This window comes from Coenobita brevimanus, chromosome 57 (assembly GCF_032717465.1).
Source record: "Coenobita brevimanus isolate Jiangsu-jjx chromosome 57, ASM3271746v2, whole genome shotgun sequence".
In the NCBI taxonomy this organism is placed as follows: domain Eukaryota; kingdom Metazoa; phylum Arthropoda; class Malacostraca; order Decapoda; family Coenobitidae; genus Coenobita; species Coenobita brevimanus.
The window spans coordinates 55,939,004-55,957,203 of NC_137010.1; the positions used below are offsets into that span (position 1 = coordinate 55,939,004).

Sequence of the window (18,200 nt, forward strand, 5' to 3'; positions counted from 1 at the left end):
ATGGTGGTAGTGGTAGTAATGGTGGTGGTAGTAGTGATGGTGTTACAATGGTAGTGATGGTGGTAGTGGTAGTGATGGTGGTAGTGGTAGTGATGGTAGTAGTGGTGTTAGCAGAATCACTAATGACAGATATTGTTGTCACTGGTGTCAGCAATGTTGTCAGAGGCGTTGTATTTCTCCGGGTACAACAACATGTTCTGTAGTGTTGGCAGCTCACTTACAAAACGCCTTGACTGCAACAAAGAAAACGGGATGTGGACTCTTGCTGATAACTTTGAGTATCTTATTTATATCATTACTTGTTTATTTATTTATTTACACTATTATTTATACATATATTTATCTACTTACATCATTATTTATCTATCTATCTATTGCCCGAATCCCTAATCCCGCAAAGGGTAACCGCAGACAAAACGCTTCCAAGTCGTTGTCACCCACCATTTGACTGCCCTCCCCCCAGCTCACATCCCCATCCCTCATGTACCTCTCAACTCCATCCCTCCACCTCATCCTCGGCCTTTCCCTCTCTCGTTCCACTTCACCTACATACACCTTCTTAGTCAGTCTTTCACTCTTCATTCTCCCCACACGTCCAAACCACCTTAGTGTATTTCTCCTAATTAAATAGTCTCCCCTGTAATATAGAAAATAGGAACGAGAAACGTTCCTTATTTGTACTGATTTTGATTAACTTCATTGCTCTCCTAAACTGATTTATTCATTGCTGTGTACAGGGTGGTCCATATTTTACGCCTCTCAATTTTCGCGTACTCTGGGGACGGCTTCGCATCCATTCCATAGCACTTCTTCGTTACTAGCATCATATTCTAGTGCTCATCTATTATTACAACTCAGCATTCATGATGGAAAGATGATAATTTTAGGCCAAGTTAGGATGAGATGGAGGAATGGAGCGGAGGGGTATATGAGAGAGAGGGGTGTGAGCTGGGGGAGGGCAGTGAAATGGCGGGGGACAGGGCGGCATGGAGGCGATTTGTTTGTGACCACCTCCAACGGGATTAAGGCGCCTGGCAATAGATAGAAAGATAGATAGACAGATAGATAGATAGATAAGAGTTCAACTTACCCTATCTTTTGTGCAGGCCTTCATGGTGGCGGCGGGGGTGAGGCTGAGGCAGTGGGGGAGGAAGGGGGACGTGGTGGGTGTCCATTTGAAGCCCAGAGACCAGTCGGGGGTGGGGTTCCTGGGGGGGGTTCAAGGTAGGTTAGGGTAGGTTAGATAGGGGGAAGAGAGTTGGGGTTGGGTTAGGGTAGGTTAGACAGGGACGTGAGAGCTGGGGTTGGGTTGGGGTAGGTTAGACACGGACGTGAGAGCTGGGGTTGGGTTAGGGTAGGTTAGATTGGGGGGTGAAAGCTGGGGTTGGGTTAGGGTAGGTTAGATTGGGGGGTGAGAGCTGGGGTTGGGTTGGGGTAGGTTAGATTGGGGGGTGAGAGCTGGGGTTGGGTTGGGGTAGGTTAGATTGGGGGGTGAGAGCTGGGGTTGGGTTGGGGTAGGTTAGATTGGGGGGTGAGAGCTGGGGTTGGGTTGGGGTAGGTTAGACAGGGGGAAGAGAGTTGGGGTAGGTTAGATTGGGGGGTGAGAGTTGGGGGGTGAGAGTTGGGGTTGGGTTGGGGTAGGTTAGATTGGGGCGTGAGAGCTGGGGTTGGGCTGGGTTAGGTTGGCTTGTTTAGGTTAGGTTGCTTAGGTAGGTCAGGACAGGTTGGGTTAGGCTAGAGGTCATAGGTCATCTTAGGTCAAGGGAGAGAGATGCAGGTAAGGGTTTGAACTCTCGACAATCGATAACCTGTTGGGAGTAACTTGTACAGTCGCGGCCATAAATACCGATCCACTTCATGACGAAAAGCAAAGAGACACTGAATGACGACATTTGAAACCCAGTAATAGATTCTTCGGACCGCAGTAAATTTGTCAGAATCTTACGGAATTGTTTCATAATTTTTGGACACAAAGGTGGAACGATACTTTTGTCCACGACTGTACATCTATATAACTATCTGTATATCTATCTACCTATCTGCCAGTCTAATTCTATAATCTTAATTTCGTCTTTATATGTGCCTGTATGTCTGTCCGTAACGCAAACACTGCACAACAACACACAAAAACGGTAATATCAGTAAATCCCAAAAGCAAATGTTGTTATGGATTTTCTGGAGTGTGCCTGTAGCAAAAAATAAATCCATAAATAATCCAGTCCAGTTTGGCTTCTAGCTGTGTGAAAATATTAGTCCTGTAGGCGAATGATAGGAGATTTCAATGCTCCCAATAGCAGTGATCCATTGACCCACGAACTGAGGAAAGTGTAACGGCAAAGCTGAATAAGACTTGATCAGGAAAGTAGCGCTTTTTGCCATTTGGGGGCGTTTTTTTGCTACTGTTACGGATTTTAGCGAAGCCAGTGGCCGAAGACTTCTCGTGTGTGTGTGTGTGTGTGTGTGTGTGTGTGTGTGTAAATAAAAGTAAAAAGAATACTAAATCTTGCCATGTCGTGTGTGTGTGTGTGTGTGTGTAAATAAGGATAAAACCATTAAATCTTATCATGTCTAATTCTGCTTGCATAAAAAAAAATTATATTACATCGGGAACTCAATCGTCAATATGCTGAAAGAATCCCATCCCTGGCCAGTCAGCAGGAGGTTAGTTGAAGTTAGATTAAGTTAGATTAAGTTGGATTAGATTAGATTAGGTGCTGGAGAGAGATTTGCTTCTAGTAATGGAGGGGCTGGGGGGCGTATTCGTAGCACCTCTTCCTTTCCGATTTATTTTCCATCCTACACTTCAAAATGCTCTTGTATGTCGTTCCTTTCGTGATGATGTCGGTTCAGTTTGCATCACTTACAAAAGGAGCATTAAGGAGCAGAATTAATCGCCAAGGAAGGGGAGTTACGAAATATCCAAAACTATTAAGAATTACGATCCTAAATCTTCTTGGTCCGAATTCTTGTCGGATAAGGAAGCCCCCTAACACTTTTTCCTAAGCAATTTATTTTGTTTATTACGCTGACTGTCCTCTTATGTTCCATAAATCCTTCCAATAACGCCATATTCTGCATAAATATCATACAAAATGATATTAACCAGCCATATCCAAAAATAAATCGCTAAGGAAGAGGTGTTAGGGAGCATGAATCCTTCCAATATCGCCAAACCCTTCACAAATAACGTACAAACGGATATTACCCAACCATATCCAAAATTAAATTGCTAAGGAAAATGTGTTAGAGTGCATAAATCCTTCCAGTATCGCCATACCCTTCTTAATAATGTACAAACGGATATTATCCAACCATATCCAAAATAAATCGCTAAGGAAGAGGTGTTAGGGAGCATAAATCCTTCCAATATCGCCAAACCCTTCACAAATAACGTACAAACGGATATCCAAAAATAAATTGCTAGGGGAGAGGTGTTAGGAAGCTTGCGTACCCAGTGGTGGCAAAGTTGGTCCACAGGCGCAGCATTATGTCCCTCAACGCCAGGTCGTCATTCCGCGTCAGGGCTGGCTGGTGGTACGTGTCGTTGAACAAGTACTGGACCTCATCGCCGTGGCTGATCCCTGAAATCGTTGAACATTTAATGAACACTTTGACGAGCGAAGACTAACTGTTGTTTAGTTTAAAGTTTGAGCGGCACCGACGTTTTATAGTTAACTGATACCAACTTCAGAGTTAAAAAAAGACAGTATACCAAGTTCTGTGGACGAAGACATTAACCCGCCCCGTACTGACTAATTTATTACAAAACTCACCCCCAAAACCCGACATATTTTACTTATTTTATATATATATATTTTTTTGCCTCAAGCCTCCGCTTTTTATGAGAAACATCGAAAAATCAGAGAAATCGCTCACCTGAGGTTTTAAATGCCGCTACAGCTAACAGTACCCTCACCTGGCACTGTTTTCAATGGCGTTGCAACTTAATAAACTAAAGTGAGACTATATATGGCATGTCACAAGCGACAGATACAGATACAAGAACAAAAACAGAAAAAAGTACAGTTGTGAAAAACGTAAATTCTGTGTGTATGTGTGTTATCGTCAGGAAGGATAAATACACATCATGCAGTCCGTACAGAAGGAAGTTTAAACTGACAGCACCATTGAAAGAAGTACAAAATAAACACACATTCAACTAAACAAGGGTCTGTACCGTGCACCATTATATTACTTTGTCTTAACGCACATACACTTCTTATTTAGTGACCTGCTGCCGTGCACTATTACACTACTTTGTCTTAACGCACGTACACTTCATATTTGGTGACCTACTGCCGTGCGCCATTATTCTACTTTGTCTTAACGCACGTACAGTTCTTATTTGGTGACTTGTTGTGCAGGTCGGCGAAGGAGTATTGTCCCCGGTGGCCAAATTCGTACAAAAACACCTTCTTGCCGTTGGCCTCGTCCCTGGCGTGGAAGAGAGAAGCGATGTCGTGTGGATGGTTGAACAGCAGGTCGCCTCCCATCTGTGAAAACGAGAATTATGGTCTCTTTTGTGGCTTTGTAGATTTTGCAGCACCTCTTCCTTAGCGGTTTATTCCGTACATTAAACCTCAGTAACCCCGTCCGTGTTACTGATGCAGAGTGGTTGAACAACAGGTCGCCTCCCACCTGTGAAAGGAGGTGAGAATTGTGGTCGTTCTTGTGGCTTTTTAGATTTGGTAACACCTCTTCCTCAGGGGTTTACTCCGTACATTAAACCTCACTAACCCCTTCCGTGTTATTGATGCAAACTATGTTGAAATTAAGAACGATATGAGAAGATACAAAAGCGTAATGTGCAAGAGAAGCTGCCAAGGAGGAGTAAATATGAAGTTCTTGCCACATAGATCACGGATTTTAGTGTCGTATCCTTAACCGATCGAACCCAGGACGACCTTCTGTATTCCATTCCGCAAAGGTGCCCTCTTTCTTTTTGGATGCAGCCTCGTAACTCAAGAAAATATGATGGATAAAAGACAAAATTCACATAACAGGACAACAAAGATACCCACTTTCTCGCTGGACATACCGTTGTAAACAGAAAGATTACGATGCTAAATAAAAGACAACAGAGAGAACACAACAAATAGCTTAGTATAGGTACCGTGCCCTCTTTATTTAAGTGCAAAAACACTGTGAATCATGCAGTTTTAGTGCGTGATAAAGGGCGATGGAATTAGTATAACAGATATGACAGTTCCCACTTTTGAAGATGGCCTCAGCATCAGATACCAAGATATCTGTGTGTGTGTGTGTGTGTGTGTGTGTGTGTGTGTGTGTGTGTGTGTGAAGATGGCCTCAGCATCAGATACCAAGATTTCTGTGTGTGTGTGTGTGTGTGTGTGTGTGTGTGTGTGTGTGTGTGTGTGTGTGTGTGTGTGTGTGTGTCCAGTTAGTGACAGAAGAGAATGAGAAATAATCTGTTGAGTAAAAGGCAAACTGATGTGTCACTGAAGGCGCACACGATGAAATTGAGGTGACAGACAGTGCAGGAAGGGTACCCAGTAATTCAAGGGCCTTTCCTAGAATTTGGCCCGTCCCCGGAGAGTGACAGAGGAGACGGAGATATTCAAATTAGCGAAGGGTGATGGAATGAAACGTGTGAGACAGTAGAATGCGAGAGACAGTACAATGCGAGAAACAATACAATGCGAAAGACAGTACAACGCGAGAGACAGTACAATGCAAGAGACAGTACAATGGGAGAGACGGTAAAACGCGAGAGACAGTACAATGCGATAGACGGTACAACGCGAGAGCCAGTACAATGCGAGAAACAGTACAATGCGAGAGCCAGTACAACGCGGGAGACGGTACACTGCGAGAGACAGTACAACGCGCGAGGCAGTACAATGGAAGAGAGTTCAAAATGGCCACACTTCTGCGGTCTAAAAATTTCTGTTGGTCCGTCCGTATGTAGTGATAGAAGAAGCAACACAAAAGTACACACGATGGAACTGATGCAACACAAAGGTACACACGATGGAACTGATGCAACACAAAGGTACACACGATGGAACTGATGCAACACAAAGGTACACACGATGGAACTGATGCAACACAAAGGTACACACGATGGAACTGATGCACCACACACCGCAACAAAGGTACACACAGCACAACAAAGGTACACATGATGGAACTGATACAACACAAAGCACAACAAAGGTACACACAGCACAACAAAGGTACACACAATGGAACTGATGCAACACACAGCACGACAAAGGTACACACAGCACAACAAAGGTACACACAGCATAACAAAGGTACACACGATGGAACTGATGCAATTCAAAGCACAACAAAGGTACACACAGCATAACAAAGGTACACACAGCATAACAAAAGTACACACAACACAACAAAGGTACACACAATGGAACTGATGCCACACACAACCACCATACACACTCTCTCGATGGCCGCAGCGTTGTGATCGGAGAAGTTATGTTGGTCGGTCTGTAGGTAGTGATAGAAGATTCTGTTGGCCAGGTACGCCTTCTCCTTCTCCTCGTCCACGCCTACCACAATGGGTGCCAGGGTGCCGAAGTCTTCCCTCAGGCGCTGGCCCTCTGCAGTGAGCACCAGGGCTGTTCTCACCCAACGCAATGTATGGGAGAAGGCGTTAGAGAATGGGAGTTCATGGATGTTCAGCCACGAGCAAAAATTCACTGATTCTTCTTGTGTGTGTGTGTTCTTACCTAATTGTTCTTAACTAATTGTATCTTTACAGGAATGAGTCAAGCTCGTATTGTCCCGTGTCTTAGACCATATTTATCGTACATATCCTTAAATTTGTGAATTGTTTTGGCGCACACTATTTCATTCGGTAGTGCATTCCATTGATCAATTGCTCTGTTTGGGAAACTGAATTTCCTTACGTCTTTATCACCTCTCTTCTTGTGCAGTTTTTTGCAGTGTCCTCTTGCTGATGCTTCTCCATATGTTAAGTAATCATTTATGTCTATTTTCTCCTTTCCTGATATGCACTTATATAGCATTATCATGTCACCTCTTTTCCTTCTCTCCTGTAGTGTTGGTAGATTCAGTTTATTTAGTCTTTCTTCGTAGCTTAGGTCCCTTAAGCTTGGTATCCATCTTGTAGCGGCCCTTTGACTTTTTCAATCTTGTCTATATGCTTTTTGAGATGAGGACTCCAGACTATTGATGCATATTCCAGGGTTGGTCTAATGAATGATGTTATTATCCTTCTTAGCATGTCTTCATTTATGTATGTGAATGCTATTCTCATATTTGCAAGCAGTGTATACATGTTCCGTACCTTCTAGCTGATGTGGTCAGCCGGAGATAGTCTGTTATTGATAATCACACCTAGGTCTTTCTCTCTTTCTGATGTGTATAGGGTTTTATTTCCTAACTTATAATCCCAATCAGGTCTTTTTCCACTTTTACCAAACTTGATTACATGACACTTGTCCACATTGAATTCCATTTGCCATGTACTACTCCATTCATAAAGTTTATTTAATTCTTCTTGTAGCTCCCTACAAGAGTCTGTGCTAGTAATTCTCCTTTGTATTTTTGCATCATCTGCAAACATATTCAGATAGCTCTCATTTCCAGTGTTACTGTTTATATCATTTATGTACACTAGAAACATGATTGGTGCCAGCACCGAACCCTGTGGTACTCCACTAGTCACTTCTTTCCATGATGAGTAGTTTCCTCTTAGTACTGTCCTCATTTCTCTTTTTATGAGAAAGTCTTGCATCTAACAAAACAGTTTGCCTCGAATTCCTCCTTGATGGTACAGCTTCCATAAAAGTCTTTGGTGTGGTACTGTGTCAAAAGCTTTCTTGAAATCTAAATAGATACTGTCCACCCATCCTTCCCTTTCCTGTATTGTGTTTGTTACTCTGTCATAGTAGCTCAACAGATTAGTAACACATGATTTTCCTTTTCTGAAGCCAAACTGTCTTTCTGTTATCATCCTGTGTTCTTCTAGATGATTTACCCAAACTTTTCTTATAAGTTTTTCTAATACCTTGCTTACAACACTGGTCAGTGATACTGGTCGGTAGCTGAGAGGATTTTGTCTATTTCCATTCTTGAATAAGGGGACTATATTTGCTTTTTTCCAAATATCAGGTAGTTTCCCTTGACTCAAGGATTTCTTTAAAATTAAAAATAATGGTTTACTTAACTCCTTTGCACATTCTCGTAACACCCAACATGAAATTTCATCAGGACCACTTGCTTTTCCTCTGTCTAGTCTACTTAACTCCTCCTGTATTACTTTTTCTGCTATTTGTATATCTGGTAGTATGTGTGGACATGCGTGTTCCACATATTCCCTCTCAAAAATTTTTTCTGTAAAAACTAATTGGAAATTCTTATTTAGTGCTTCACAAATATCTTTCTCTTGTGTATAAGTGATTCCCTCCTCCGTGATGGATTGTATTATATCTTTTACTTTGGTTTTGCTTCTGATATAGCTGTAAAACAGCTTTGGTTGATCACTACTTTTATTTATTATATCCTCCTCAAACTGTTTTTGGGCTTCCCTCCTTATTCTTGTATAGTCGTTTCTTGCCTGTTTGTAATTATTATACGCCCTTTCACTATTGTGTCTTCTGTATCTGTTCCACAACAAATCTCTTCTTTCTTTTGATTTTTTACATTCTGTAATGAACCATTTCTGTATTTTCTTATCTACTTCTTTGTGCTGTGGGATGTACTTCTGGACTCCTATTTCATAAAATTCACAAAATTTTTTATATACAGCATTTAAATCTTGTCCTCTAAGCTCATTTTCCCAATCAACTTCTAAGAAGTACTTCTTTAGGTCTTGATAATTTCCCTTTTTATAGTTTAGTCTCTTTTTGTAACTGTCATTGCTGTTTACTATGTCATATGCTATCCTGAAGTTATAATTTAGTACTGCATGATCGCTTTTGCCGAGTGGAGGGTGATATATTAAACTGTCAATGTCATTTTCTTGCCTAGTAAATATTAGATCTAGCACTGAAGGTACATCAAGTCCTCTTTTTCTAGTGGTTTCCCTCGCATGTTGCGTTAAGAAAAACTCTTGTACGAGATCCAGGAGCTTTTGGTCCCAACAGCTTTCTTGGCTATTTATATCTAGAGTACTCCAATTTATATTTGTATTGAAGTCCCCAGTTAGTATAATTCTTTCCGATTTCTCTTCCATTTTATGTAGCAAGGATCTTATACTCTGAATTGTACTCTCTGCCAGGTCCTCATATTCGTCTCTTTCCCATGTGTTTGATCTGGGTGGCATGTACAAATTGGCTACAATTACTTTACCTTCAGATGTGTCGATCTCTACTGCAATCAGTTCTACTTGTGATGGTATATCTAGTTTTATTTCCTCGACTTTTAGATTTTTCTTAGTTAATATTATAATTCCTCCTCCTTTTTTTAAATTTGTCTCTTCTCCATATATTGTATTCCTCTAAGTTTAGTATGTCATTGGATATCCTTGGTGTTAATTTTGTCTCAGTTAGGCATATTATTTGTGGTTCATTTTCTCTGACATAATCATTCATCTCTAGTAATTTAGATACCATTCCATCCACATTTGAGTACATCAACTTTATCATCTTGTTTATATACTTGTCATGACATGGTTCTACTAACTTCCTCCTTTTTCTTCCATCCTGTTTGTGTACCACTTTCGTACCTGCAATCCTATTACTTTGTAAAAAAATTTCTTCTTGTCCTCTTCTGTGTGTGTGTGTGTGTGTGTGTGTGTGTGTGTTTTCTTACCTAATTGTTCTTACCTACTTGTATCTTTACAGGAATGAGTCAAGCTCGTACTGTCCCGCATCTTAAACCATTTCCATCATACATCTCCTTAAATTTATGAATTGTTTTGGGACACACTATTTCATTCGGTGTGTGTGTGTGTGTGTGTGTGTGTGTGTGTGTGTGTGTGTGTGTGTGTGTGTGTGTATGGTCAGTAGAAACACGCAAAAAAAAAAAAGTATGATAAGGAAGGGTACCCTCTTTCGGTTGGGGGGGAAAATGAAAAGCAAGGAAGGTGGGTGTACTCAATTCTGGCTGAAGATTGTCGAGTTTTGATACAGGCTATGAAAGCAGTCCTCACTTCACCCCTTCATTCCAACGACATGGTTTTTTATCCTTTCCAGTACCAATTTCAGTTCAGCACAGGTTTTTAGAGTGAGGGAATTAATAGGAAGGCGATATCTAACTCCCGTACCTCGAAGCGCTTCTCCAAAAGTAAACACAGCTGTCTAGTGGCAACAATGAAGTCTGGATGTGTGGGTCAGAATCCTATCTTACTGTTGATATCATTAGCACCCTCAAGGACGGAACAGCTCTTGTAATCTATCCCAGCTGCCTCCACACAATTTTATTTTGCTTCAAATGAGTTAAAGGTGCGTAAGTGTTAAAAGGACAACATAATTTACAGCGTCACTACCAAGTCGAATGGGCATATCAAAAAAAAAAAAAAAAAAAAAAAAAAAAAAAAAAAAAGGCAAATTGAGTTATAACCACTATGATGTTCCTTGTAGTAAGCTCTATAATGTCAAAAAGTGGTGAACCTGTAGCATACCTGGTTAGTGAGATATGGCAGGTATGAGTGTCGACGTATCTCTAAAAAAAAGAACAGTCTCATGACATAATGGCGCAACTTGAGATACACCTATTAGTCACGATACTAAACGATCAACATTAACAAGGTAACTGAGCGAATGTCAAGATACGCCTGTTTGTCCTAGTGATCAAGTTATTCTGTTACTGATGATTTTGACATACGCCTCACCCCAAAACAACAGTCTATATATTGTGTTTGTTATTTACATATTTTAAAATACAATAACACAATAGGTTTAAAGTTAATAATTCTTTTTTTTTCCCCTATACTTATAGACTGAAGTACAAGAAGAGCAACGTTGAGTCATAAGAAGATCCGAAAAAGATGGATGTCTGGGTTAAGTGGGAGGATCATCAAGAAATGTTGTGGCTACTGATGAACTTGGATGTGGTGCAGATGGAAAAGAATTTAGGAGGGGACAAAGTTAGAAAGCCATGGAGGAGAAAATACTATTATGGTATAATTTTAGAAACTGAATTAGACAAACCTATGAGTGAGGGAAGCGACAGTGATGACAATTTGCCTCTCAGTGTTTTTAAAAATGAAATGCAGGAGACTGATGAGGGTGTATGGTTATCAAAAGGAAATGAGAATCTACAAACTGTTAGTGAAAGTGAACATAATATCTAGCTGAGAGCGAGTCATAGAGGCCTGGGAGTATAAACAAAACGCAGCTCAAACTTACTGACAGCAACGACCATCCCTTCGTGTTCATTGACCCCTGATATGATGTCCACCTTGTTGTAGCGACCGTCACGAAGCAGAACGGCAGGATGGTCTGGCAGGAAGTCCCCGTCGACCCTCGGCACCATGTAGAACGGAAAGTAGCCCAGGGTCTGAGGAGGGGCTGGTGTTATGTCAACAAATATGGGTTTTATTCGTTTCATTCTACATTGCTTCGCTGTTTTTTTTTTTCCATACACTTATCAGGTTGTTTTGTTATAAGCTCACTTTACTGCATTTTTTTTTTCTGGATATCATAGAGCTTTGTGTGTGTGTGTGTGTGTGTGTGTGTGTGTGTGTGTGTGTTTTCCGCAAAGAATGATAGTGCACAAGAATGGTGGTTGAGCATTACTATCCATATAATAACATATCCTGCCGCCTCTGCTTCTTTCTCTGTAACTTTGGTAATAAATGACTCTGCAACAAGATACACTGATAATACTGATTTGTTTTGTTTATTATCTCTTATAAAGGCTCCAACTTGCATACAACGGCCTTGGTCACCTAATGGCAGCTCTCCACCCTGCTCGATCTCCAGCAGCCTCTCTATTCAGTCCCTTATATCCATGAGGTTACACTGTAACTTCATCTCAGGTCTTCTTCAGTCTACCTCTCAACTCTACCCTCAACGTTCATACCTCTCACCCTTCACACCAAATTGTCATCCTTCATCCTTTCCACATGCCCAAACCATCTCACTCTACCCCTTCCCATCACAACATTAGTGCATTCAAGTCCCATCCTTCCTCTCATTCCTTCATTTGTAATCCTGTGATTAAATAATTAGTGTCGGTTGCTTCAGAATATCCAAACTAATTTTCAAAGCCCGTAGAGAGCAGTGTTGCAGTGCCAAATTTCAGGGTGCCGGAACTCGTATAAACCAGTGACAATAATATTTGTTTTCAATGTCATACATACATACACGCACCCCCCCCCACACACACACTCGCTGGTGCAGTGGTAACGCTCTCGCTTGCCAACTGGTGGACGGGAGTTCGCGCCTCGCTCAGGTTGCGAAAAGTTTCACTGACGAAGTGGGTGGTTACTGTCCCCCTTGAGCATGGGGACGGATGTGTGCGTGTGTGAAGGTCACAGCCTTGCCCTTAGATCGGACTATATGAGCTCTCGGCTCCCTTCCGGGAGGGTAAAAGCTGACGATCACGACCATCAAGTGATCCTGACCGACCCGGTGAATTACACACATACACACACAACATATATATATATATATATATATAATATACCAATGGGGTCGTGAATGCAACCCCCAACATGTAGCATAAAATATTGTCATTATTAGATTTGTGCTAAATTTTAAAAATCACTAAATATAAAAAAAATGTTTGTGAATCGAAGCTAACAAGTGCTACCTAAGAAAAATAAGATATGTTTTAGCCCATTTGCTGTTTAGCCACCCAAAATGAAAAAAAAAAAAAAATTATCTAACGCTAAAAATCGGTAAATACCTAGCGGCGAAAAAACACTTAAATTGGCAACTCTTTGCCTCACTCTGCGAGTGCGAGAGAAGGCAACGGTACACCGAAAGTGTACGTGTTAGTGTAGGCACATGTACGTTATGCTCATGATTACAATATTACCTGTCAAGTAATTAAAGTGTACAAATTACTTGGCATGAAAAATTATCATTCCAATATTAATTACAAAATTAATCTCATTTTGGTGTTAACCAATTTGTTTTTCATGATTATATTTGTTCATAGGAGAAACATTCCTCATGAAGAACTGTCCAATTTTGAGGTGCCGGAGCGGCGCGCGCTCCGGTGAGCTCCGACAGCACTGCACCACTGGTGGAGAGAGGAATACAAAAAGTGATTAGTCTTGATCCCAGTGGAGAAACAAGGGAGGCGATGACTTTTGATGGTAACTGTACCTCTCCCGGTGTCTGTGCCAGTACAAGTTTGTTGACAGGTGCTTCTTGCAGACAGGAGAGGAGTGCATGGCTGTCCAGGGGCTCCGTTTGTCCTTGGCAGTCCAGATTGCGAGCAACGACAGCCGCCATCTTCCTGTGGTCGCTCCGTAGAGCCCAGGGACACAAGATATTTCCAGACTGCATTATGGCCCTCTGGAATAAACCTAAGGAAAGATTCACAAACGTTTTCCACTGATTGCGCAATGGGCCTCTGGAATAAACCTAAGGAGAGATTCACAAACGTTTTCCACTGATTGCATGGTCATAACTCTGATTTGTGTTTGTGGACTGAGAGACATTTACAGTCAATGGGTGCGTTCACAAACGTAGGAGTTGCCAGCGATCGTCGGGTAATCTGATTTGGAAGACAAGGCTGCCGACCGAAATCCGAAGTACCGATGTTTCCAGGAAGACAACCAAACTTGGCAGGGCGTGTGCTTACAATCTTGATCTGATTCTAATACATATTTTGCAGTCAAACTGCTCCCTGTTAGACTTATATATAGCAATATGTATCTGAAAGTTTTATTTGCTTAAAACTAGGTATATTAAAAGACATGACGGGGAATATAAGTAATCGGTTTTAAGCTATGAGGAACATTTGTCCTGAGGTTTAGACGGTTAGTTTAATTAATTCAACGACCCTTCAATTTTATCATACTGAAGCTTCTCTTCGTCATTTTATTGGGTAAAAATGTTCATAAACTTGTGAACGAAGTGCTAAAGGAAAAACTTACAAAACAGTAGTTTAGTTGACCGCATTTTAATTTTTCAGATTAAGTTATCAGGTGAAGATTGACAACTTCTGGGAGTTTGTGAACGCTCCTATTACTTGTTGCCAGAGATTCACAAATGTTTACTACTGACTCTAGGTAGTATCTCTGATGGGTGTTATGGATTCAGAGACATTTTGATATCAATTCTCTCTTCTAACAGATTTTACAAATGTTTACGGCTGATTTCAAGTCATAACTGTGTTTGTTTGTGGGTTGAGTCATGCAATCAGTTCCTTGCTGGGAGAGATTCACGAGCATTTATGACATTCCCCATCACAACACTGTTTGGTGTTTGCGGATTCAGACATAATCACAATCAGTTCCCTGCAGCAAAAGACACAAACGTTTACAACAGATTCTAGATCATAATTAATTGGTGCTTGAGGATTCAGAGACAGTTTTACACTAATTTCCTCTGCTGTAACGCTGATTTTACAAATGTTTACGACTCTTTCCCTGTTATAACTTTGATTTTATAAAGGTTTACGAGTGATTCCATGTCTCTGATCTGTGTGGGTTCAATGATCATTTCTGTGTCGCAGTTCTTGATATATTTGTGCAAGAAGAATAAAAGTGTACAGAGCCTTCATCATGTCTTCATTTCTCAAGTCTTCAAATCTAGGCCAAGTTGGAGTGACCAGAGTGTACACAAACCCTACCCACCTGCTGCCGAAGGTGAGAGTATCTGCAGGTGAACGGAGACGCCCCCCGCACTCTGGCCAAAGATGGTGACCTTAGCTGGGTTGCCGCCAAAAAAGCAGATGTTGTCTCGCACCCAGCGGAGGGCGAGGGTCTGGTCCTTGACGCCTAGGTTGCCGGGAAGAACCTCATCCTCCGTAGACAAAAACCCTGAGAAATTAAGATGTATAGGAAGAGTACATAGGAGTGTATAGGAAGAGTACATAGCAGTGTATAGGAAGAGTACATAGCAGTGTATAGGAAGAGTACATAGCAGTGTATAGGAAGAGTACATAGCAGTGTATAGGAAGAGTACATAGCAGTGTATAGGAAGAGTACATAGCAGTGTATAGGAAGAGTACATAGCAGTGTATAGGAAGAGTACATAGCTAGTGTGTATAGGAAGAGTACATAGCAGTGTATAGGAAGAGTACATAGCAGTGTATAGGAAGAGTACATAGCAGTGTATAGGAAGAGTACATAGGAGTGTATAGGAAGAGTACATAGGAGTGTATAGGAAGAGTACATAGGAGTGTATAGGAAGAGTACATAGGAGTGTATAGGAAGAGTACATAGCAGTGTATAGGAAGAGTACATAGCAGTGTATAGGAAGAGTACATAGCAGTGTATAGGAAGTACAGATAACAAGACTATTGGCAGAACCTCATCCTTCGTAGACAAGAAGAAGTTGAGGAAGAGGAAAGAAAAGAGGAAGTGTACATAGGAATGCATAGAAGTACATAGGAGGCACGAAGCTTCTAAAATCAGTCTCCACTCTGTCTTCCAGCGGTTCCAGTAGTTTCCAGGGCTATAGTTCCAGTCACCATCCCTCTTTATTCCATCCCTGTTAGTAAGCAATCCAGGTCGACATTACGGTGACCCCAGCACCACATCCTGGGTGGTTGAATTGGTGACCCTCCCGTATTATCGCCAGTTAAGGATGCCCCCAATCACCTTTCTTGTTAGCCTATTTTTGCATATAGCTCATTAATAATAGTTTGTGCAGTGAAATGGCGGAGGACAGGGCGACATGAAGGCGATTTGTTCGTGGCCATCCCTTACGGAATTAAATCGTCTGGCAGTAGATAGTAGTAGATAGATTGTGCTATTTTCGCCTTCTGTGTTAGTAGTGAGAGGATAAAAACAACATACAGGAGACCAAAAAGGCGTAGTATGGAAAACAGATCACTAGGAAAAAGGTATTAGGGTGCTTAGGTCGTAGCATGAAAAATAAATCACTAAGAAAAAGGTATCAGGGTGCTTAGGGGTAGCAAGAAAAATAAATCACTACGAAAAAGGTATCAGGGTGCTTCCTTTACCGACGAGTATATGGATGATGGTCTGTAAGTGAGAATTAAATATATATCAATCCATCTATTGCCAGAAGCCTTAATCCTATACGGGGTGGGCACAAACAAATCGCCTCCACGTCGCCCTGTCCCCCACCATTTCACTGCCCTGCTCCTACATCACACCCCGCTCTCTCATATACCTCTCCACTCCATCCCTCCATCTCATCCTTGGCCTCCCCTTCCACCTCACTCACATACACTCTCCTCGTCATTCTCTCACTCTCCATCCTCTCCACATGGCCAAGAGATTAAATTACAGGGCCTCTAACACCTGCTCACCCAGGAGGCCAAGACGGTACTGCACAGACACCAGCACCACATCGCGGGTCATCAGAGGCATCGGGGACCCGCCTACGCTGTCAGGGTCGCCCATCGCAAACCCGCCCCCGTGGAAGAACACCATGACAGGCAAATTTGAAACCTCCATCTAATGAATAAATAAGCAAATTAATGAATACAATAAGCAAATGAATAAATACAATGTTGGAAAAATGAATGAAATTAAACGAATTAAACTAACAACATCTAACCAAACTGAGATGACGTGTTCAGACGGCACTACTTCGCCATGCGCAACAAATTTGAATCCCACCCAATAAATAAACAAATACAGTGTTGGAAAATAAGTGAATAAAATATGAGAGAAATGAATGAATTAAAATCAAATGAATTAAACTAACCACATCTAACCTAAGAGATGATGGTGTATTCAGATGGCACTACTTTGCCATGCGCAACAACAATGGCGTCCATCCTACACCAAAAACACCTCGTCCCTCTTATTATTTATCTCATGGCGGGTATGGGCGAGTCAATTTAATATCCAAAAAATTTCTACGACAATCTGCAACGTCAGAGCAACCCACACAGGACAAAAACAAGCTGGTAAAAAAGACAAGGAGCCCATAAAGAAAACATTGACCACCGAACCTACCGTGGGTGTGTAGACGTGGAGGTAAAGACAATCCTCCTCCCCAGATATCCCCGCCTTTCCGGAACCCACACAGGACAAAAACAGGCTTGTGAAAAGGACAAAACTCGCCGAAAAAGAGGAGCCCATAAAGAAAACAGTGACCACCGGCCCCTCCCTCCCCTGACCTACCGTGGGTGTGTAGACGTGAAGGTAAAGACAGTCCTCCTCCCCAGATATCTCTGCCCCTCCGGCCATAAAAGACCGCACGTTGATCTGGGGACAAACTGGGGGGTTGAAACTCTCCCTCACGCCCGACCATGGTTCAGCGGGTACTGGATTCTGAAACGGGAGATGTGCGGTTCGTTTCAGTGCTTCAGAATGCTTGATGCGTTGTTTTGGCTGATTATGGACTCTGAAATAGGAGATGTGTGCTTCATTTCAGTGCTTCAGATTGATGTCCTGTTTCCCCAGTAACAAACTCTGAAATGGGAAATGTTGAGTTCTTTCAGTGTTACAGAGTGTTTGCCTCGTTGTTTCAGAATGCATGATCGGGCCAATATAGTGCTCTGAAACGGGTAATGTGTGGTTCGTTTCGTTGTTTCAGAGCGTAACATTCAGCTGACACTCCAAGAAGGAAACTTACATGCATGTCTATACACAGATAGAAAATAGATACATCCACGTGAAAAAGTTTGGCCATATATCTCCAACGACTGTGGCAATGGACAAGGTTACGTGAACTATTTTTATGTGACAGCAATATGAAGCACGCAGCTATGGAATATGTGAAGGAAGGATATTCTGTCGTTTAAGGAGGAATGAGGGATATGGAAAGTGTTACATGAATTATATGTGACAGCAATATTAAACAGACAACAAAAGGTTATATGAAGGATTTCTCTGTAGTTTGGGGAGGGAATGAGGAATAGGGAAGGTGTTATTAGTTTTATGTTAGTAAGAAGCATACAACAAAATAGTATGAAGAGGAAGAACGCTGTAATTTGGGGAGGAATGAGAAATCTGGATGTTACATGAACTACTCTTTATGTGATAGCAAAACAAAATACACAACAAAAGAAGATGAGAAGGAAGGATAGTCTGGCGTCTGGGGAGGAATGAGGAATATGGAAGGGAGGACAATGCTGGCAGAGGAGTGTCAGGGAACTTTTACTCATGGCTGTACATCACCGTAAGGAAGAGTTTGACCCTTTGA

At 41.7% G+C, this 18,200-nt stretch overlaps 1 protein-coding gene across 1 annotated transcript in view; it reads right to left on the minus strand.

The window, feature by feature from the left end:
- Positions 1-18,200, minus strand: part of LOC145402028 (acetylcholinesterase-like) — a 95,367-nt gene that overhangs the window by 43,250 nt on the left and 33,917 nt on the right. Inside the window, exons 8-16 of the mRNA XM_080274126.1 lie at positions 17,177-17,326; positions 16,354-16,495; positions 14,708-14,893; positions 13,230-13,432; positions 11,301-11,451; positions 6,424-6,602; positions 4,337-4,493; positions 3,452-3,581; positions 1,091-1,208 (exon numbers count right to left, since the gene is read on the minus strand). Of these exons, the coding sequence (XP_080130252.1) occupies positions 1,091-1,208; positions 3,452-3,581; positions 4,337-4,493; positions 6,424-6,602; positions 11,301-11,451; positions 13,230-13,432; positions 14,708-14,893; positions 16,354-16,495; positions 17,177-17,326 (1,416 nt within the window). The remainder of the gene's footprint in view (positions 1-1,090; positions 1,209-3,451; positions 3,582-4,336; positions 4,494-6,423; positions 6,603-11,300; positions 11,452-13,229; positions 13,433-14,707; positions 14,894-16,353; positions 16,496-17,176; positions 17,327-18,200) is intronic.